The sequence below is a fragment of the Phoenix dactylifera genome, chromosome 10, assembly GCF_051530095.1.
Source record: "Phoenix dactylifera cultivar Ajwa chromosome 10, Ajwa_hap1_PhDact_Kaust_v1.1, whole genome shotgun sequence".
Classification (NCBI taxonomy): Eukaryota; Viridiplantae; Streptophyta; class Magnoliopsida; order Arecales; family Arecaceae; genus Phoenix; species Phoenix dactylifera.
This window is the reverse complement of record NC_143199.1, coordinates 23,895,322-23,918,922: the sequence shown is the minus strand read 5'-3', so window position 1 is coordinate 23,918,922 and position 23,601 is coordinate 23,895,322. Positions and strand designations below refer to the sequence as shown.

The window sequence follows — 23,601 nt, the reverse complement described above, 5'->3', positions numbered from 1 at the left end:
GATTTATAGTTGTCATCGAATGGTGTGGATCATTGACTTGGATGATCTACCACATGTTTCAATCACAGCATATAGCTAATTTAGTTATGCCACGAGATTGTTAAAGCCATTATCGACAACTCTACAAATGTGTAATGCATATATAAATACAGGCTTGTGCTGAGCTCAAGCCAAGCTTGAGGACATTTATTCAGGCTGGGCTTTGTCAACTGAATGAGCTTGAACAAGATGTTAATGAGCTCAGCCCAAGCTGTTATTTTTTTATGAAACTTTGGCTTGTTCATGGCCAATGTTCAAATTATCTTTGGCCAGCTGAAACTGCAGCTCATGCTTCATTTGCAGTCCCATTGGTGCAGGTTAAACAATGTGCAGATACCTTGTTCTTCGATATAGTGGGAAGTTCATCCATAAAAAAACCACCATGAAGGAAAGATCAAAAAAAAATTCAACCCCCACTTTGGACCAAAGAGAATCGAAAAACACATTTGCATGAGCATAATTTCTACAAAGATTCATTTAATAGGTTGGCTATTTTTGTTGACAAATAACCTTTTTTTTCATATCCTCCTTTTATGCATCATATCATCAAAGATAGGGGTGCTAGTGGAGGTAGGGTTGCCAAGATGCATATGAAAGCAAGTCAGAGGCATTCACAGATGGCCATATCTAGCATAGTGAAATAATAAGAAGCAACCCTAGAAGTAAGCCAGGATGGCACTGAAACTACATAGTGCTTGATTCACAGTAGCCTTACCAACAAATTAACAAATCTTATAAGGCCAAGTGATTTTTGATGGTGAAGAAAAAAAGAACAATGGCAAGCATAAACTTTTTCACATTCAAAATATCCATCTTCAAACATATTTTGACAACTGAAAGAGTTGTCTCAAGATTCAAACCATTGGCTGCACTTTTATTGCATAATCACTCAAAAGGATTTGGTGTACTTCTATTTCTCAATAACAATCATTCACCTCAACTATGTGGCTCGCATATGACCACCTAAATATGATGTTTCTCCTTTACAAGTGGTGCCATGTCAGGTCATATTAGAGGTACATCCAATAGCAGTCTTATGTCTTACTTGGCAAATGCCGGAGTGCAGTGAATTAGAAGTAGCTAATATGCTTCATTTTGAGATTTGGATTTGCCAAACAACAAAGGAAGTGGTGATCTCCCTTGCATACAATTCCTGCATGTATTGTTTCACAAATGAAACAGGAAGTCATATATCAAATAGTCAATAGATTAATTTCCAATTTAAGGCTTGTTTGGCTAATCCATTTAAGCATGGCCCTATATCAACCAAGCTCAATCCAGTCCATAGGTCTTTTTCTTCTTTCTGTAGTTCAAAGGCTAGGATCTGGGCTAGGTTCCGATTCTCATAGGATTTTCAGTCTACTCTTGTAGGAATATCCAAACAAGTCCTTCGCTGACCAATCATATTTAATATGCATCTATCTTTAAAAAAGCATCTTGAACAAAATCTATCCATCATTTATATATACTTATATTTCAACATTTTTAAAGCTGAAGAATCAAAGCAGATGAAACAAATCCACCAACACCCCAAGATAATGATCTCATAACTCCTGGTAAACTTACTTCTCTCGATCCCTCAAAGTTTTTAAATATGAAATTCGTAAGCACACTTTATTAGCTGTTATACTAAGAGGAAATTAATTGCTTTCATAACCCAACATGCAAACTATATAACTATTTCAAATACAGGATTCTGGAACAAAATTTCAGCTATAAATTGGTCAAATTAAAGGAGGTGAGATTGTAATTTTTTTTTATATTAAATTTTGTGGGATTTCCCCTACATCATATTTATTTTTAAAAAGTATTCTCAACCTAGGAAGAAAGGTTTCAGGGTCAAAAAAGAAGAAAAAAAGGTTGATAGGGTCAAATTAACAGCTTTGGTTCAAAATTTTTGAGCATAATGGACTAACAATCTGTTGCTCCAAAGGGTCCATGGTGGTGGATGAGGACAAAAGGGGCTGGGTTAGATTGATGCCTTTTTGGCACTTCTATGCATATCTATTGGCAGCTTATTCTGGCCTAATCAGAAGAGATTAGATTGTTAACTACAAAGATTAGATTTGAAAACTTTTTTAAGTGTCATGGAATCTGACAATGTCTATTTTGAATGGCAATATTCAGCGTTGACAAAGGTCATGAAAAATGACTACCAAAACCGGATGATTCAATCTAAAATCCATCCATACAAAATGCACCTGCCATGTCTTTCCAATTTCTCCAACTCAACTATACTAGATCCTAAGCAATACTAGTTTTGATGGTGAACACTAATTGCACCCCAACTTGGCCCTTTCAGACAATTAACAGGACATGGTCCGATAATCTGAGCCATGAATTTTATCAGCACTAATAATTCTTGAAAGCCAGATAATGCCATACTCTTCATTCATAAATATTTTACATTCATCAACTTATTCAGCCAACAAAATAGTTCGGCAAATACTAAAATCTCAAATAGCTAGCGCGAGAAAAAACTTACAAAATATACAACATCTGTCATTGTTGTTCCAGAATCAAGGTTTATTTTGTGGGTCTAATCCGTCAAGCTGGCCAATAAATGAGAAGTAGATTAGATTAACAGGTCGCGCTCATCCTCACTAAATTTCTATGTAAAATATTTTAAAAAATGAACTTCTCTATATCTCTAGAAATCCATTTAAATATTTGCTAGAGTTGTGCTATAGACTGTTAGAAAAACTTAGGTTCACCTTGACCTGACACCTTCCCTAATATTTGCTCCTCAGCTAATCCTAGTACTAAGACAATTACGGATTAGTATTTATTGATTTCTCTACTTCTCTTTCCATTTTAACAAAAGGACAGATGGATGAGTTAAGAGCTCTTTTACACTGATCCGGAGCCACACTCTCGGTTATGGATTCTTTTTCCTTGTTGCCATTCTTGTGGGCGTTTTCTTTGATTTTCTTAGTGCTTAATTGGTTAACTAAATATATTAAGTGGTTAAGAGTGGAAGAGCAATTGCAGAAGAAATAGAAGAGCTGTCTAAGAATCTAAAAGCCCAAATAATAATTTGTTTCGGGCTAGTTGCTGTTTGAGCCGTACTTGCTTATGAGGCAGGTGTTCATTAATTTGAGCTACAAGATTTTTAAGCCAAGCCCAAGGTTATAGTTTTTCTATTTTATCCAGCTATTATTGTAAATTTGAAGTTAATTAGCTTGTTTCCCGAGGAACGAGCCTGCGTGAGCTCTATGCATTTGTGGACGCTATGAAGTGTAAATAGGACTGAACAATGTAGAAGCACCAGAAAAACTTTTTAAACAGTCTTCTAAGAAGATTTTGCTTTTGGTTCTGCTTGGTGTAATCAAAGAATGAAACTATCAACATATACATACATGCATGCATGCATGCATGCATACATACATTCATACATATAGAGATGACAGGTGGCCAGTAATATCCAAAGGTAAAATGCAACATGAAAGCATGCGATAGAGTTATAGTGCTATAAAGCAAGTGCGTGGTATGTTGTATGAATATGATGTCGTTTCCTCTCATTTGAGATTACTCTTGGTGGGTGTAGTCTTTGTTCATGGAAAAAGCTGATGCCAGGATTTGGATCAGTTATCTTAAAAAACAAAACAACACAATATTTTCCCCAATAATCCAACAAAACAAGGGATCGGGATTGAATAGCTTTTTACCATAGTCCTCGGTTCTTGAATTGAACACAGTTTAGTGAATGCATGCCTCTGATGGATCCGTGACTAACTGGAGATGAGAATACTGAGAGGACCATGGGTACTCTTTAAGACTAAATCTTAGGATTATATTGGACTTTGAACTAATCATATCTTCAAAGATTCCAACAAAAAGAAGAAAAGAAAAATAAACTAAACCTCTGTAGGATCACTACCAAGAAATTAAACTAGAGAATCCAGGATGTTAAGTAACTAAATTAGATAGAAACACATTCAAAGCTGTAACCTCTAGTTTGGTCTGATAACCGAAATTTTTGTTAGAAAAGAAACATGAGAGCATATGATATTGTTGAAGTCCAGAGCCAGATTTTTCTGGTTCCACTGGGTTTTCAGAGCCAATTGTTCTGAGCATTAGTTTTTCCGAGTCTCTTTTGTTCCTTTCCTCCTACTGTTTTAAGCTTTCTTGATGACAGTTCTGTAGCTTGATTTGTTTTAGTCCAGGAACAAGCTGTGGGGAGCTTATATTGACATGTATGCTCAGGTGCGAGTAGTGATTCAAATCTCAAATGAATTCTGTTTCTCTCTAACAAAATTCGGAAGCCTCAGGATCTTTCCAGCATCCTCTAGACCACTCTAGAATATATTTCTGTTAGCCACAGCTGTAATCTGGTAGAGCAAAGTCGGTTGTATGTGTCTATATATAGACTGTAATATTTCCTCAGTTTTATGATGAATATATATAATATCAATGGCTTAAAGGTACTGTTCACGGTACCATGCCAGACAATGAACAGTAACTCTGTTCATTAAAAGTTCTCCAATCTTCTTTGGTTTTGTCATGGTATCAGAGTTGGCGCCAGCGGGTTCTACGGTTTTCTCGATGGATCCATCAATGCATCATCCTTCATAAACTCTCATGGTGCTCCAGATTCTACAAATTGGTTTGTTGTAGATCAGTTCCTTGCTTCAGCGCTTAACTCTACTATTTCTGCTGGTATTCTCTCTTATATTGTAAATCTGGAAAACTGCTCTCAGATCTGGATGACTCTTGAGAATAGGTTGAATTCCTCAACCAGATCCAGAGTTATGCAGTTAAAAAATGAACTGCACACTATTAAAAAGGCTGAACAATCCATGACACAATATCTAAATAGTGTTAGATTGAAAGTCGATGCATTACAAGCTGCTGGTTCTCAGGTAGAAAATGAAGATATCATACTATATATTTTGAATGGTCTTCCATCTGAGTTTGATTCATTCTCCACAGCTATTCGAACTCGATCCTCTTCACTTCCTTTGGATGAATTGTATGCGTTATTATGTAGTGAAGATCTCATACTGACCACCAGAAATTCTGCTCCAATTTCAGTTCCAGATTCTACACTTGCTCTATTTTCAACTCGCGGTAGAGGAAGAGGCAGATTTTCTTCCCCGTATCGTGGCAGAGGCCGTTTTAGAGGGTCGTCTTCAGTTTCACCTGGAAGATCTGGTCACTATACCTATATGATAGAATGCCAAATCTGTCATAAACATGGACATTCTGCAGTTACATGCTGGTACCGTCATTCTGCTCCACCTAACACAGTTCAGCGACAATCTGCATCACCTCAAGCATTTTTTACTCCAACTTCGGCAGCATCAACTTCTGGGAATAATTGGATTATTGACAGTGGAGCAACATCCCACATCACCAATAATCCATCCGTTCTTCATTCTTCAGCACCTTATCAAGGCATGGAGCAAGTGAATCTTGGCGACAGTTCTTCTATCCCAATTGCTCACACTGGATCTGGTAACATCTCTTCTTCTACACATTCCTTACATCTTTTTAACATTCTCCACGTTCCCAAAATGTCACATAATCTGCTTTCCGTTTACAAATTGGCCTCTGAAAATAACTGCATTCTTTCGTTTGATTCAAATGGCTGCACAATTAAGAGCAAGGCAACCAATCAAACATTACTTCAGGGCAATTGTACTAATGGGCTGTATACAATCCCCTTCACTTTCACTCCTCCGTCTTCATCACTTCCGATACCTACAGCTCTCTCTGCGACAATCTCTCCTTCACAGCTCTGGCATCTACGGCTGGGACATCCGTCTTCCTCTACGCTCTCACATCTCAGTAACACTCTGTCTCTATCTCCAGCAAACAATCATCAGGAGCTTTGTCAGTCCTGTAGCCTTGCAAAATGTCATCGAATTCATCTTCCACCATCTGAAGCGAAGTCTGTTTCTCCCCTTCAACTTGTCCATGCTGACGTTTGGGGTCCATCTCCAATCTCATCCAAACAAAGCTTCAGATATTATGTGGTGTTTGTTGATGATTTCAGTAGATATAGTTGGGTGTTTCTCCTTAAACAAAAATCTGATGTATTTCCTGTCTTTTCTAGTTTCAAAACCTATGTAGAAAAACAGTTCTCATCTTCCATCAAAGCCTTTCGGTCAGATGGGGGAGGAGAGTTCGTCAATAAAAAGTTTCAGCATTTTTCTCCTTGTCTGGCATTCAGCATCAATTATCCACCCCATATACCCCTGAGCAAAATGGGGTGGCTGAATGACGACATAGACACCTTCTTGAAACCATACGCAGTATTTTGTTTTACTCCTCTTTGCCTTCTGACTTCTGGGTCGAAGCTCTTTTTACTGGAAATCATCTTATTAACTGTCTTCCTAAGGCAGTCCTACAACACTTCTCTTCTTTTGAGTGTCTGTACAACAAAGCTCCTGATTACAAATTTCTTAAAGTGTTTGGCTGCAGATGCTTTCCGTGGCTCAGGCCTTATTCAGTTAACAAATTTTCTCCCAGGTCCATTTCATGTATTTTCCTTGGCTATTCCTCAAACCACAAGGGTTATCGTTGTTATGATCCAGTCCATAACAAGATTTACATTTCTCGCCATGTCACATTTGATGAGAATTGTTTTCCATTCTCCTCAGCACAGAAACTCCATTCATCTTCTCCACCAATCCTTTCCACTCCTTCGTTTCCCCCTACAGCATTTGTTCCCACTTCATGTCCTGTTCCACCGGCTACTCCACCTTCACCTACATCTTCTGCAGGATCGTCATCTTCATTACACACTGCCAGCATTCCTATACCACCTATTTCTTCCACTTTTTCCTCACCTCCACAGAACAAACAGCAAGTCCACATCCCTCATTACCTCATCAGTCTTCACAACATTTGCCCACCCACTCGATGATTACCAGATCTAAGACAGGATCCTTAAAGCCTAAACATATCTTGTCTCTACTTAGTTCTTCAACAGAAATTTCAACCAGTCAGGAAGAAGAACCGAGTTGTTTCACAAAAGCTGTCAATGATCCAAGATGGAGGGCTGCTATGTCAGCAGAGTTTAATGCCCTATTAGATCAAAGGACATGGGAGCTGGTACCTAGAAGCACTACCACTAATATACTCTGTTGCAAGTGGACATATCGAATTAAACGAAAATCTGATGGTTCCATTGCTAGATTCAAAGCTCGCTTGGTAGCCCAAGGGTTTAAACAAGAGTATGGTATCAATTATCATGAGACATTTAGTCTCGTAGCAAAATTCCAAACCATCCGTGTGTTTATCTCAATTGCTCTCTCATTTCATTGGGAAATCAAACAACTAGATGTCTCGAATGCGTTCCTTCATGGTGTTTTGGAGGAATCCGTTTACATGGATCAGCCTAAAGGATTTCAGAATCTGAATTTCCCGGAGCATGTTTGTCATTTAAAGAAGGCGATCTATGGGCTCAAACAAGCGCCTCGTCAATGGTTTTGCACTTTTTCAGAAACCTTACTTCAATTTGGTTTTACTGTCAGTTCTGCCGATTCCTCCTTATTTCTCTATCACTGCAAAGGAGTTAGTCTCTATTTACTCATCTATGTAGATGATATTCTCATCATGGGCAACAACAACGCAGAACTACATAAACTTCTGTTATGTCTTCAAGACAAATTCAGGATTAAAGACCTCGGCAGGCTATCTCATTTTCTAGGAATTCATGCTACTTATTCCTCTGATGGCCTCATTCTTAGTCAACATCAATATGCCTTGAATATTTTGCACAAAACTGGGATGATGGACAGTAAATCTGTTATCTCACCGTTGTCTATTTCAAAAGCTCCCAAGCAGAGCATTTCTTTTTCTGATCCTGAATTCTTTCGGCGAGTTACAGGTTCACTCCAGTATCTAACGATTACTCGCCCGGATATCGCTTTTGCTATGAATTACTTAAGTCAATTCATGCACTCGCCGCTGCTACATCATTTTGAGCAATTAAAGCGGGTGCTCCGCTATATCAGAGGAACAATTCATCATTCACTGCATTTTACACCTGGATCTCTCATACTTCATGCCTTTAGTGATTCGGACTGGGCAGGAGATATCAATGATAGAAGGTCTACCACTGGTTTTTGTGTGTTTCTAGGTAATAATTTGATTTCATGGCTTTCCAAGAAGCAACCGACTGTCGCCAAATCTTCAACCGAAGCAGAATATCGGGCGCTTGCCATTACTTCAGCTGAACTCATTTGGTTACGACGGCTTCTTTCCGATTTTTCAATCTCCTCTACATCTCCTACCCTATTGCATTGTGACAACATTTCAGCACTTCAGTTGGCTTCGAATCCGGTGTTTCATGCAAGGACGAAACACATCGAGGTCGATTACCATTTCATTAGGGAAAGAGTGCAGAGCAAGGAAATTGCCTTAGCCCATGTTTCTACCTTAGATCAGCCAGCTGATCTCTTCACCAAGGCTTTATCTACTCAACGTCATAAGGATTTTTGTGCCAAACTGAAGGTTCTTTCTGCTCCTTCAGCTTGAGGGGGCCTATTGACATGTATGCTTAGGTGCGAGTAGTGATTCAAATATCAAATGAATTCTGTTACTCTCTAACAGAATTCGGAAGCGTCAGGATCTTTCCAGCATCCTCTAGACCACTCTAGAATATATTTCTGTTAGCCACAGCTGTAATCTGGTAGAGCAAAGTCGGTTGTATGTGTCTATATATAGACTGTAATATTCCCTCAATTTTATGATGAATATATATAATATCAATGGCTTAAAGGTACTGTTCACGGTACCATGCCAGACAATGAACAGTAACTCTGTTCATTAAAAGTTCTCCAATCTTCTTTGGTTTTGTCAGCTTAGACATATGTATATGTGAGCGCATGTGTAACGTATGTATGTATGTATGCATGTATATTGCAAAATGTAACGTCAACAAACCTTTTAGAATTACGGATTGAGGTTGCATCTTTTGCATAATAAAAGGATTCACCTTCTCTCGCACGAATCCACAGTTGGATCACCCACTGCACAGATCCTAAGCGACCAGTGGATGATCCAATGGTAGATTCGCACGAAGGAAGGTGAATCCTTTCTTGGCACAAAAGATACACTCCCGACCCTTGAATTATTGAAGTGATAGAATCAGATAAGTCCATCTCAGACATGTCAAAAACTGGAATAGTACCGGATCATAGGTTATAAGACCAAACAAAAGTTCTGGGTTCGTAGAACAGGATCAGAACAAGCAAATATACTAGAGCCTGGTCTTTCAAGTCCAAGATGGGTCTGCACCAATCATAGTTGTTTTAGATTTTGAATTGAGATTAAGAGATGTCAAATTGAGAGGTGGCCTGAATCAAAACCTCAAAAGCTTTGTAAGCTTTAGGTTTTGGTCGACGTGACAATTTTTAGCTTAGCATCAAATTCTTATCCAAGTGAAGAAGCTCAAAGATTTTGCCCAAGAGGTTGGTACTATATTATGTTCAGAGGCCAGTCATTGGTTCAAATCCAATTACTTTTCTGAATTAAAAAATATAATTTACATTAGCAGCAATGCAGATCAAATTCATCTCATAACCAACCACACTTTAGAATTTTTTTTGTACTGTTCCAAATAGTTGATATTTATGTAGTAGTTTCATTACCAAAGCAAACATGAGTTACATATTGCTTGCATGCATAAGTTCATCTAGAATCCTCTCTCTCTCTCTCTCTCTCTCTCTCACACACACACACACACACACACACACACACACACACAGAGGAAGGATAGGATAAATCATTTGAATGAGTCTGAATTAGAAAAACTTAAGGATCTCTTGTTGAGTGGTATACTTAGATTTTGGATGAGTTCCTCAGTAATGCAAGCCAGCAATTGGCAAACAAGATGTGATGAGGATGTGACACTTACATGACCCATTTGCATTCATATAGATATCCATTGGTAGCCCATTCCTGACCTAATCAGTGGTTGGGATAAATAGTTGACTTTCAAGAATAGATTTGACAAAGACTCCTTGGAGATTAATCTATCATTGTTTGTAGGAATCATTAAAATGTCTAATCATGAGGATTTTATAAACTAAAACTCTCTTGTTAGTATTCCATCTTTTCTGTTCAAACTAGAATTCGAATTGGAAGCCAATTGGGGCATGGGACCTGAACCTGACCCATATTAAGACATTAATTTTTGTTTGTACTTCCACAATTTAAAGTCAAATGACATCACTTCTTCTCTATAAATCTTTTATTTTTCATAACAAATTCATAATTATATCAACAGTTAAGACTCAGAGGAGGAAGAAGGGGGAAGGGGATGCGGGGGGAGGGAGAAGGAGAGGGAAAGATAGAGGGAGAGGATGACTAAATTTAAGAATATATTTATAAACATGCAGAACTTGACATCTAGGACATACATAAGGTTATAGCATCATATATATGAGCACTGCTGCTTCAAAGAACTATCAACCAATAGCGTTTAATAGCATCTACAGCCAGTGGAACATACAAACTAGTTGGCCAGCCAAACAAAACTAAACCCCACACATCAAGGTTAATGTATTTCATGGGTCTCACATGATTTACTTGTGCCATGAACTTTGTTTAAAAGAAATCCATCCAGTTAAATGCATTTGTGTCATGCTATAAGCCATTCAAGAATCAAGATAATATCTCGATGTCGGCCTACCACCTAACAGGACAGCAGATTAATGTCGATGCCGGTTGGTGGAATGTCCACACCACCAACAGCACTGACTATTAAGCAAGCCTATTGAACTACATTTGAAAATTGTTACCATGAAAAGCTACATTTGAAACCTTCAAGGCTCAATCCTTAACTAATTGTATGCAGGTACTAATGAGCATAAACTAATCAATCACTCTTTTCCCTCTTAGGCATCTTGTTAGAGGTGTGACTACAGAGGTGGATGGATGGAGAAAGATTTGTGTTTGCTGACTATGATCCAATCTCTTGGGGCTGGGTGGTTTCTTCTGCTTTCAGCTAGCTATTATAGTAGGCTTCTCCTTTCTTTTCTAAGTTGTTCTTTAGTAAATCTAATTTGATATTTTAATTGGTTAAGAATGGGGTTGAAGGTGTGAAAGAAAGAACAAGGGGAGCCAGGAGACTCATAGACGAGTTCTAGGAATCCCTTTAGTTCTTTTGTCAAAACAGAAAAAGTAGAAAGACAAAGAAATGGAAAAGAATCTTTTCTTTGCAGCTAAATTGCATAAGAAAAAAACCTTTGCTTCCACGCAAATGTGATGGTGATTCCACACTGATTGCTTCATGTGTCCCTAGTTATTATGAACAAGACTCTACAAGCAGTTCCCAAGTCTTCCATTTCACAAATGTTTTTAGCCATGCACTTGAGGCTGTACAGTAGGTCAGGTCGGATCGGGATGGGCACAATCTAAATCCAATATATATTTTAACTAGGTCAAAAAAATAAACCAAATGTGATCCAATTCTAGGTGGGTTCGATCAGATCGGTTATTATATTAATTTTCTTAATCCATCATACTTTTGGAGTTGAATCACATTAACAATAATCCTAAAACAAATCATAATATAAACTAATTTCCTATTTAGATCATGAATATATTATACAATAAAATAATAAGATACAATATACATGCATGCATGCATTTATGTATATATATACTATCGACGACAGTCTATACAAGATTCGACTAATAACCATATATAGTTATCATTAATAGTAGATATTATTGACGATCTATATGATTAAAAAAAATCTTTTCTTATATTTAAAGAGGAATCTAAAGTATATATTATACTAGCTCAGGACCGGGTTTGGATTGTTAAACCTACTAATCCAAATCCAATTCATATTTAGAACGTGCTTTGTTTTTGAATTCAAGTTTAATTTATATAATTTTGGTTCGGTCAGATTGGATTACTTTTGGATCTATGAAAAAATGGAATTGCACTATGTTGGCTCTCGGGTCGGTTGGTTTGGCATGGATGCATTTCATATTCATTTTGAGCTACAGAGCTGATTTACTAAAAGATATTAAATACCGTTCCTTGAACAGTTCTTCAGGGAAGCAACACAAAGGACGATACCTTGTTGCTTTAGAGCGATCAACTAACAGAATAAAAATTGCAATCAAATATATGAAAGAGCAATCTTTAACAATGATTTTTTTTGAAGATCTTATTACATAACGTGGTTACAGCCTAATCACATTTGGAGGCAATAATCATATACCTGAGTGCCAGGTCCCTTCTATAGGCATGTATTGTAGGTGAGCTCTCACTGCTTCATAAGAGTTGTATGTAGGAATTGTTTGTTGCTTTAACGTTGCTCCATATAATAATTTTATGGCAAAGTATATTATACAAAGTAAAAAATGATGTAAACAAATAGTATGCGAAAGCTAGCTTACGTGGATATAATATGAAACAAATTGTTAAATTCTAGTATAGGTCCTCGATATATAATTGATTGGATGATTGGTCTTTGTCCTCATGATAAGGCTAATATCTAAGTAGGTTTTCTAACATATACTCTATTATCTAATTGATCATATGAGGCACTTGGGGGCATCGGCAAGCCTGCCGGCGATCATGTTGATGATGCTTGTTGTCGGGCGATTGTCAGCCGACCTCGGGGGTGGCGGATTAGAGGCCGAAGCAGGTGCTTCTTGCTCCTACCAAGGGCGCACATATCGGTCTAGCCGTCCGTGCCGAATGAGTGCTTCGATTTTGTCCTTGACTTAAACACACTCCTCGGTGTCGTGGCCATGGTCTCAGTGGAAGTGACAATACTTCTTCTGGCCTTTGTTGGTCATCGGGCCCTTCATCGGATGTGGGGGGCGTAGATAACCTCGTCCTTCGATTTCCAAGAGGATCTTGGCCCTTAGAGTTGTGAGAGGGGTGGACCTCTCGAACATCCATTGTGGGCTTTTGGGTCGTCATGAGCCCTCCCTCGTGCTGAGGCGAGGCACTCCCTAGCTCTTTTCGCTCCTCGCGCCATCTCTTGCTTCTTTGGGGGGCTCTCCTGCTAGTAGACTCGCGGTAAGAAGCCATGGCTTCCTTAGCATTGGCATATTTGTTGGGTCATGTCAACATTTCTACGAAGTTGATGGGGAAATGCTTTTCCAGTGAGAAAAGGAAGCTTGACGGCCATAGACCACTTTTCATCATAGACATTACGATCAACTGATCCAAATCGCGTGCCTCCAGCATCGCCGCATTGAAACAGTTGACGTAGTCCCTGATGGACTCTTTCTCTTATTGCTTGATGCCGAGCAGCGCATTTGAATTGTGGCACCATCTCCAACTGGAGGCAAAGTGGGTCAGAAAGAGGCGGGCGAGCTGTTCGAAGGAGTGGATGGAATTGGGTTGAAACTTGGAGAACCAAAATTGAGCCACCTTGTGAAGGGTCGCAAGGAATGCCTTACAAAGCACGATATCGGTAGCTCCATGCAGCATCGTAAGAGCCTTGAAGCTTGCAGAGTACGTCGGCTTGGTAGGACTGCTTCAGATCTTATCATTGGGAGCGGTGGCTGACCAGGCGCATGACACGCGTTGGCGACTGAGAGTGGTGGCTAGGCCGGTTGGATTTCGGTTGGACCATCTTCAGTCACGCCATTGTCTACTGCAGGTTCTGGACTACCGCAGCCAATGCCTGTAGCTATTAAGTGAGTAGGTTGAACTGCTCATTGTCTACATGCATAGTGGGTTGTTTCAGTGGGTTAGTTTTTGGGCTCTACAATGATGCTCGAGAGGTTGGAGCATGACACTGCGATGCCCGCGATGCACACGGGATCCTCATCACTTCATGTTGATTCTCTCCCTTTGATGGATGTCGATGTTGCTTGGGAATGGTAGGCCCTTCTCTAGCGCTAATCTGTTGCAGCCAAAATTGGGTTGAGGTCGGAGCGCAGCTCGGATGATCTGGAGGTCAGCTGAAGATGAGCTAAGCAAGCTGAACAAGGTGTGGGGGTGGATCTTCTCCGTGTATGATTTACAAAAAGTCTGCTTGCCAGAGAGTTTTCGGCAAGAGACCCTCTAATGCCTAAGTCAGAATAGAGAGGCAACAACGTAGAAGGAAGAGAAATTTCGGTAGAATGAGGGCTCCATGAGAAAGGTTGTGTGCGTATTGCGTCCTCCGAGTTGTTTTCCTTATATAGGAGAATCAGCTTTGTCATTACTTGGGTCGATGTGGCATGCAATGATAGCCAGACAATGACAAATCGCACGACCGAGGCGTGGGTGCCAGTCTATATGGGCGGCGTGCGGCGTAGGTCTGGCATAAAGCATGGTGTTGCTGTGACTGCGGGTTGCTTGGGCTGTCGATTGTTAGGACTGTCGGTCTATATCGATTCATGTTGATTAGCTCCTCGGTTGGGGCTGAGGTAACTCACTTGGTTGGTCCGCTGCTTGATTGGGGCTGAGGTTGTTCTTTTCGGCTTACATCTAAGGTCAAAGGGAAGATTTGGTCTGAGATTAAGGCATCCAATATTTCTCCCATTAGGATGACCCCTTGCCACTTGAGACAAGGGGTAGGGTTCAATTACAAAGGGAATCTATCCTAAATCTAGTCTCAGTTACTCCATCCTGGTTTTGTGTATGCAAGGCTTGATCTACTCGGCCCAAGTGGAGGGAGTGGGAGTGGGTGTAGCGTAGGGGTTTGGGTTAGAACCCCTTGGTCATTAAAAAAACACACACACACAAGTTTTTTCATGAAATTAAAATTTAAGCTTATTCAAATTAAGGTCAAAATTAAATATTTATTTATCTAGCAAAATCCCTCTTACCTTTAATCCAGCTTAAGTTCAATTCCTCTAAACAACCCTCTACATCTGCAAACATTTATCACTAATTGATTTTCAATTCAATAATTTATGGAACTACTAATATGTCTATAATGTCCCAATTTTTTAGAGAGAGAGAGACACACATAAATTTGTAGAGCTACAAATTTTCTAAATAATATATCTATAATTCCTTTTTTTCTTTTCTTGTGCAAGTTCAGTCTTTTGTGGATGCACTATCCAAGAATTTGAATCAAGACCCAGTTGCTAAGCAGAGAGGTGTGGTCATTGAGACAAATCTCAATTCATGTAGTGTGCTTGTTATTTAAGATATTTGAATTCTTATGTATTTATCAAATACTTGGGATTGATCTTCAAAAATCATGGCAATGAAGGCGATAAAGGATTAAAATCTTTCTAAAAGAAAGATCAATTTTTAAGTACTATGATAAGCATCAATTGTTTCGCACTCAAGCTTCGGTGGGGCCTGACCACTTAGGGTTGCCTTGTTTTGTTATTGGATAAGTTTGAATAAGTTTGTCGTGATCAGGCATGATCTAGTCAGAAACAACATAGTTTATCTGCAGACATATTTATAAATAAAAATCCATTCGGGTTAATATGTAGTTACATAATTGGTTTGCCTAGATAGATATATAAATTAACATATATGTGGATAAGGTTTCAAACATAAGCACAAGAATGGAGAACAACATAGAGACAATTTATTTTCTATCAAGCATCTGATAAAGACAATTTATTTTCGTTTAATCTTGGAAAAGCTCGAACCAGCCGCCATACCAATACATGGTTGATCATGGATGTAAAGATCGATATGCAATCATCTCTAAAAAAAAGCGACTATTAGCTGCTAATTAAGCTAGCCAATATCTTGAGGCACACTTAGCCTCCAAAATATTTGTAGTCTATTTCCTAATTAATCTCATCAAGATATGGTCAATATGATTTTGATACAACCTCAAGAAACATCAAGTTCTCTATAACAGAAGAGAGAAATCTAGTACTATAATAGAAGCCAACTACTTAGATCCCAATGTGGGAATCTTAGGTTTATGACAGCATTACAAAGTCCAAACATATGCTCCAAATCCATATGCAGCCACGCAACCTCTGCCAGAGATATTCCAGGAAGATAAATACTAAAAAAAAGTCCATATAAAGCCCCTTTCGGCACCCACTATTCCAACCTTTTATTCGGCCACGCGTCCCCCGGCATTTCCAGCCCATACGATGCAGGATTAGCGTCCGCCGCAGCCGTCACTTCTGTTTTTTTATAGTGGAATAACTATATCCCCACCGAAACGTTATCCTTTATTCCGCTATCGTATAGAAATAAAACGAGAGAGAGAGAGAGAGAGAGAGAGACGGGAATAACGAAAAAATCTAATTCCCGAGCCGAGGGAAGAAGAACCAGCGAAGAATCGAATGGATGGTGGGCTTCTCCTCCTCCTCCTCCTAAATCTTCCCCCCTCCTCCAAGCGAAGCCGCGTCGCTTTCCTCCTCCTCTCCTCCAAATCCCTTACTCTCTACAGATAAATCCCTAAACTTCTCGCCGACTGGGGCTAGATCGGTGGTTTTGAGCTTAGCTTTGGGTAGGAATTTGGGAGGGGGCTAGCGTTAGGATTTGGGATGGGGGCCGGGGTGTCGAGTATGGACGGGAGAGAGCGGGCAACTGGTCTGGGGGACTTGCCGGAGAGCTGCCTGGCGGAGGTCTTGCTCCGGCTTGATCCGCCGGAGATCGGCCGGCTGGCGGGCCTCAGCCGCACGTTCCGGGGGGCGGCGTCGGCGGATTACGTGTGGGAGGCGAAGCTGCCGAGGAATTATAGGTATTTGATGGAGACGGCGCTGGGGGAGGAGAGTTCCATGCGTGGGCTTCGCAAGAGGGAGATATTTGCGAGGCTATGTCGGCGGAATCGCTTCGATGAGGGCAACAAGGTACATTTTTTTGGTTGCTTTCTGCACACAAATGGTATCTATGAGATAAAATAGGAAATTATGAGGAGATACGATTACATTGGGGTGGATTTTTGGTGGGTTTCTGGTTTCTGGATTTGGTCTGCTATCTTAACGATCTGAAAAGGAGAATTCTTTTTGTGTTTTGTATGATTAGATGCTAGATATGGTGATTGGGATTATTTTCCCTTCATTTAGGTTATTTTGGGTAGGTTTTTGGATTTTGAGTATTTTTTTTCTTGTTCAAGGTAAAGGTGAAATCTTTGCATTTGGAAGAAGCAAAGGTGAAGCAGTTTTAAGTCTATTTTCTGATTTTATACTAGATAAGGCATTTGGGATTAATATCCAATGATTCCAGGGACTTTATTCATGTAAATTGCTGTTCATCTTGCTGATGGATTGGGCTTTGGTGCCTGGTGACGCAGGAATTCTGGCTGGACAAATACAAAGGTAGGGTTTGCATGTTGATCTCTTCAAAGGCGTTATCGATTACAGGGATTGACGATCGGAGATACTGGAACTTTATCCCTACCGATGAATCTAGGTATTACTTTGTTCTTTTTTATTATTTAAACATAAATTTATTTTATGTTTGCCTTTTTCTCCATTCCAAATAGGGTGGAGCTGGGCATGAAATTTATCAGATTGACCGGTATTTTCTTTATGTTTATTTGTCTGCTTAAAATTGCTACCCGTTGGTTTTAGCGTTAAGTTTGTTCTTGTGAGTCAGTATTCGGAAATTGACTTATGGCAGATTATATGTTGCCTGAAAACCTTCAATACTTAGGCTGTTTTTGTTGTCTAGGTTCTTGCGGTCATAAATCTCTATGTTATATGTTTTACTTCTCTTTGAACCTTTTTTTTTGTTTCTAATCATTTTTAGCCACATTTCAGCTTGATAATGACCTGTTCTAGCTTCCCACTTAGACAGGAGAATTACATCTCAAGTTTTTCTTTTCCTTTTCTTCTCCTTTTGTGTGCGTGTGTGTGTTTCCTTACTGATGTTTCCACTACTTGCTTTTGAAAAAGCTCTAGAATGTCTAGAGTCTCATACATCTTTATGTTTTGATCTGATAATATTTTTGTTTGTATTCCTCCTATTGTCATCCCTACCCTTTTTCTTGCAGCAGATCCTTAATTGATCAGGTTTCTTTGAATTTTGTGTAATGACCTCTTTTTTCTTAAACAGCTAGCAAATTCGTTCCCTCATTTTTTTTGGTTTCTGGCTCTATAGTTTGTGGGTTCTCGTGTTGAGATCTTTAATTATTAAATAGGTTTTTTGACTACTTAATAAACACCCCATTGGATCAACTCTTCTTCCTACGTATACTAGCTTGCCATGAATAACAGTTCATCCAATATGGTTCCTTGCTTTATAATTTTTTTCCTGGTCTCCTGAAATATGGGGATCCAGGGAAAGAGATGCATTTGCATTAGTGAAGATAACTAAAGTAACTTATGATTCTATATCTTCATATTTCAATTCTGTTCTTAGGGCTGCTAATGGCTAGGTGGGGATTTGTTTACAAGACAAGGTTCATGAAGGTGCTCATTGTGTTGGACCGATACCATCCCCGGCTAGTATAAGACATTGTAGTTATTTCCCTTACTATAATTAAATGCATCACCACTCATCCTGCTGATCTTGCATCACTTTTATGTTGACTACATTGCCATTCATTCTATTCTTGTGCATCAACATAATTCTTATTCAACTGTGACAGACCAATGTTGGCAGAAAGATTTTCATTTCTTGGATCAGTTTTTGCTGCATAATTTACATTTTTGAAAAGGACTAGGAATATCTGATCTGGTGATGGATGTGGATCTATTCAGATCTGTGTTATTCATACATCACTCAATATTCTTGGTAGTCAGATTCCTCGCTGAAATGTCATACATGTGTTCGTTCTAATTTCAATTTTCATAGCCGAAAAGTTGATCTAATCACATGTAAAATTTAGCATTTGATGAGAATGTACCAGAACAGCTGTGTGAGGGCATACTAGCATATAACATCAGGTATAATACATTTCAGCTTTATATCCTCCTATTAATTGTTATGAGGTATCAGCAGCGCAGTTAGAGTTATCATCCATGTCCTCAATTCTGAAGTTCTGATTATGAGCTTTTGTAGTATGATTATGGTATGCCCCAAGAAATTTAACTGGAGAGAAATGACATGAAGCTGAAAATATCATTTTTGCAGATTCCACACTGTTGCATACCTTCAGCAAGTTTGGTGGCTCGAAGTCGGTGGAGAAATTGAGTTCTGCTTTCCAGAAGGTACATACAGCTTATTCTTCCGTCTTCATTTAGGCCGGGCCTCCAAACGTCTTGGTCGACGGGTCTGTAGTGTTGAGCACATCCATGGGTGGGACATAAAACCTGTGCGGTTTCAGCTATCAACATCTGATGGTCAGCAAGTCCAGTCCAAGTGTTATTTAGATGAGCCTGGGATTTGGATGCTCTACCGTGTAGGTGACTTTGTTGTTAAGAACTCCAGTGCACCAACCAAAGTCAAGTTCTCAATGATTCAGATTGATTGCACACACACTAAAGGGGGTCTTTGTGTGGACGCCGTGTTAATATGCCCGAAGGGGTCTCGACAAGGAAAAAATGTTGCATACTTGTAGGTAGGCTTGCCATACAAGGGAGGGTTATCAAATATTAAAAGTTGAATGCAGAAGATAGCTTGCTTTCCTTCACAGATTTGCATGTACATGTTTTCCCTTATATTTTACAGGGATGAGCTAGAGTGAGGGGTCTTGTTTGTTACTCCATTTTCTTTCCTTAGTGGTCAAAATTTTGTATATGGATCGTTGATGTGGAACAATCTATATTTGACGATGTTAGAGATCATTGATGCTTTGTTAATTGGAAAATACCATCTATTTGCAGATGAGGTAGACTTTTCAGCAAGGCTTTAAATAATGTGTTATTCCGCTGTAACTGTTATCGACCATCATAACAGCCTTTATTTATCTCAAGAAACATTTTTTTTCGTATTTTGCTATTAGACTAATCGCTCAAAGAATTGCTTTTGTAATGGTATGTAACAGGAAATAGCGAATATAATGGAAATATAAAAACGGTGTTAATCTTTTCTTTGTTTTTCATTAGATGAAGTAATATATATTTTGGACTGCATGATGGAAAATTTTGAAGGAAAAAAGTTTATTTTTTAAAAAAATGTTTTTTTATTGGAAAAAAATACAAGTGAAAATAATGGTGGTTGTGTAATGACAATTTGTGATTACTAGGATTAATGAAAAATAATGGTCCATTATTTATCTCAATAAGGTAATTGGGGTTGACAGAAACTGATATAATCGCCGTTATAATACTTATGATGCTGTTATTTGAAAACCATGCTTTTCAGCATTCCTGAAACTAAACCTTCTATGAAGCAACCAAAAAAAGCTATCCTTCAAAGTTATCCTTCAAGAGCTATAGATGAGGTGGTTCTCACTGAAACCGCATATGTGCTTCACCTTGGAGAGTCTTCAACAAGTCTCTACACCAAGCGTGGGAATATTGGCTGGCCTATGCTTCTGAAACAACATCAGGCTTGTCCCGGCCTGGCTCTTAGGGTGTGTGCCTATTTTTGCCATGTAATCTCGGTGTGTTTGGTTGAAGAAAGTTGAGCTCTGGAATAAAAATGAAAATAACTCCCACTCGATCCGAGGGAATCTATTTTTATTCCCATTCAAGAAAAGAATAAGAATGCTTCAATCCTTCGAAATCTAGTTCTATCTCTCCATTTAGTATTTAAATTTCATTCTACTAAATTTACTTTAAACATCGATTTTCCAAAAATATCCCTCTTTTTAGTTTATTTTTCAAAAAGTTACTTAAAAATATTCCGGCACCGAATCAGATTCCGACTTCAATCACGAATCAAATACATTAAGAAATGCAACCATTCTGATTCTAATTTCGAAAATATTCCGATACGGAATCGGATTCTGATTTCAATCACGAATCAAATACATTAAGAAATGCAACCATTCTGATTCCAATTTAGATTCCAGTCACAAACCAAATGTGCCTTTAGTTTAATTTTGACGACGCAAGGCATTTGATGCACAGCAGCTGCAGCTGCATGGATGCCATTATGGGGATGTTTCTATTCCCATGGTTGAGCATGCAAGCTATTTCCCATCACGCTGGATCAAGGGAGACTCTAATAAGGTTTTAAAGTGGCTAAAGGGGAGTTCTATATCGAAATAAAGGATACCCTACGACAGCTCCAAGATGTCAGTTTTGGTGAAAGAGGACAGTATTTGGTGCTACAAGAATGATCCCAGGCTGGACAGCATTGGCTTTGTATGATATCATGACTGCAGGATGTATTAGGGCCTAGGGATGGACTCTGTCCTCGACGACGATGAAAAAAAAAAGAAGAAAAAAAGAAATTATACCCTAAACAGTGCGCACCAGATGGTCCTGTACGCCACCAATCACAGCCACTCATTCTTGTAGGTCCTCTCATTCATCAAATGCTCATCTCGATGCACCGCTACATAAATAAGTGGCTGCAATTGGCGGCGTACATGGTCACATAGTGCACACGGCATAGGAATAATAAGAAACTGAGCTTAGTCTATAGCTCTTTCAATCCCTTGTAATTCGATTAGCCTATTTTATCTGTAGCATGCTTGAGTGGCAAGCTAGAGGTTTGCAATCAGAAAATTTGTTGCAAGCAATCGCCGAACCGGAGCTTGGCTTGTCTTTTTCCTCTTCATACTTAGATTACACAATCTAAGCATGAAATTTCAAAGATACATTACAATCACCCAAGAACTGGAAAAAAGCAGACAGCTGAACAGGGCAAAAAAAATTTATGAACCACCACTCCAAGCCATTGTCTTCTAAATCAACTAAAGGCTTCCTCTTCTCAGTTCTCTTCCCATATGATCTAGCTACCAGCTTAATTGGATCAAATGTTGCCCAAGCTTGAGTTAGGCGAGGAGACATGCTATTATTCATGACATGGTTGAAGTAGAAGAGGATAAGCCAATAGTCTCAATTAGCCACAGTAGTTGTGTGGAAGAAACCAGCCGGTGAGGAGCTCAAAATATCAGAGGAAACGCCGGTAGAGAGCTCAAAAGTGTCACCAACTTGCCCAGGAGCAGATGCAATTGGGTGTTGCAAAGCCCATTTCTTGGATCAATAACATGACTGTTACACCAACTTTTAGACTTAATCTATAATAGGGAAAGCCTCAATGAGAAATTAAAGTTAAAATTCTTGCTAATATAAATCACACATATCATCTTCTGCTGAATCATATAAAAAGTATGTCACTTCATCTCCTGGAAACATCTGAATGATGCTTTCGCTAATTTTATCGATACGTTCATTAATTGGAGTTTATGAATGCCCTTTTCATCATATATTTCTTATAGCAATTGCATTTTCACTTTAAGGAAAGAAAAACCTTTTAAGTAAAATTGATTAGGGATTATTTGTTTTAAAGAAGCTAACCTAAGGATCAGATTGAGCTTGTATATTTTCTCGCAGATGAATCACATTAATGGTTTCCCATATGACTGACCTTACGATCGACGATCTCGAACTTTGCACCATGCTGAACAATAGTAACTCATTATCAATAATATTTCTCTACTAATGCTTCAAATCCTTCCAAAAGAATATATTCAGATAATGAAAAACGGTAGTAAAAAAGAAGAAGGTTGATTGACATTTCCTTGAAGAAAAACACCCATAACTGAAGTTTATAAACATGCACTAGACTGTTGTATTTGATAATATCTTCGTGCAAGAACAACCTCTTTATATGACGATATAAAAATGTGGATGTACAAGGGCTTCAACTTATTTGAGGTTGGACCTTGGTAACTATGCGTTGAACCTGTACCTAGCTCAATTTATATTGAACTCATGCTCTAAGTTAATAACCATAAACAAATTAAAATTTGACTTGTAAATAAATTTGTAGAATTCTCAATAAACTAGCATATAACCTATGCAGCGTGCGAAGTATAGTTTTTTCTCTCCTTTTTTCATCTATTTCTGAAATATAATATAGCAATGTCATAAATTATTTTAAATAGAAAGCTTCAATAGCCAAATTTCTTTCTCATATTAAGTAATGAACTTGGATAATTACTAAGTAGAAGCTCCAATCATTAGTACCGACATCATTAATTTGATGCCCACATGTATTTATACCATATCCTTGTTCGAACAGACACGTGAGAGACGTGCCTAAATTGGCCACATAGAGCGAATAGGTATAATGAAGATTCGAAGAGCTGAGACCGAAGGAGCATCGAATAGAAGCTGACTAAAGACATCCTGATAGGTGCCAAAGTGAAAGCATCCACTAGAGGCTAAATATATGAAATAACGATATAAATTAGGCCGAATTGAGTTGCAACAAAAAGCATGATTATTGCTCTAACAGGTTATCAACCTAACAGGTAGGACAGGATCTATTGGCTTGTCATATGATACCAGGTCTGGACTTGGAGTAATGGGAGACAACGGGCATCAGTTATCACTATCGTCAGAAGTTGAAGTAAATATAGGCAACATTCATAGTAGGAAGTTATTTTATTTTAGTATAAGTATAAAAATTACACTTTGTGTGAAATGATCTCTCGCCAATCAATCCAATGCATCTTTTTATCTTATCTTAGTTTTACTCTACTAATAGTTTTACCGTAGGAGTAGCTGTAACTTAGATTTTTACTGCAACTCGGTGCTACACTCTTACCATAGCCCAGTACTACATCTCTACCATATCCCAACAATACACCCCTATCTAATTTATCTCCTTCAAATTCCTTAAAGATCAAGTTACCTGGGCCCACGTTG

At 38.7% G+C, this 23,601-nt stretch overlaps 2 protein-coding genes across 3 annotated transcripts; both read left to right on the top strand.

Annotated features, from left to right (window-relative positions):
• The first annotated feature begins 4,700 nt into the window (after window positions 1-4,700).
• LOC149752738 (uncharacterized) lies at window positions 4,701-8,682 on the top strand. The gene is made up of 2 exons (XM_089925825.1): window positions 4,701-5,496; window positions 8,129-8,682. The coding sequence occupies exons 1-2, from the start codon at window positions 4,746-4,748 to the stop codon at window positions 8,524-8,526; spliced, it is 1,149 nt and encodes a 382-aa protein (XP_089781951.1). The 5' UTR covers window positions 4,701-4,745; the 3' UTR covers window positions 8,527-8,682.
• A 7,155-nt stretch (window positions 8,683-15,837) lies between these two features.
• LOC103720766 (F-box protein PP2-A13-like) lies at window positions 15,838-19,686 on the top strand. 2 transcript variants are annotated; one of them, XM_088705585.2, is made up of 4 exons: window positions 15,838-16,737; window positions 17,004-17,039; window positions 17,181-17,299; window positions 18,965-19,686. In XM_088705585.2, the coding sequence occupies exons 1-4, from the start codon at window positions 16,432-16,434 to the stop codon at window positions 19,389-19,391; spliced, it is 888 nt and encodes a 295-aa protein (XP_088561711.1). In that variant the 5' UTR covers window positions 15,838-16,431; the 3' UTR covers window positions 19,392-19,686. The 2 variants fall into 2 exon arrangements, with proteins under 2 accessions (XP_088561711.1, XP_008808860.1); XM_008810638.6 differs by lacking the exon at window positions 17,004-17,039 and having other exon boundaries at window positions 16,076-16,737.
• Window positions 19,687-23,601: the final 3,915 nt, after the last annotated feature.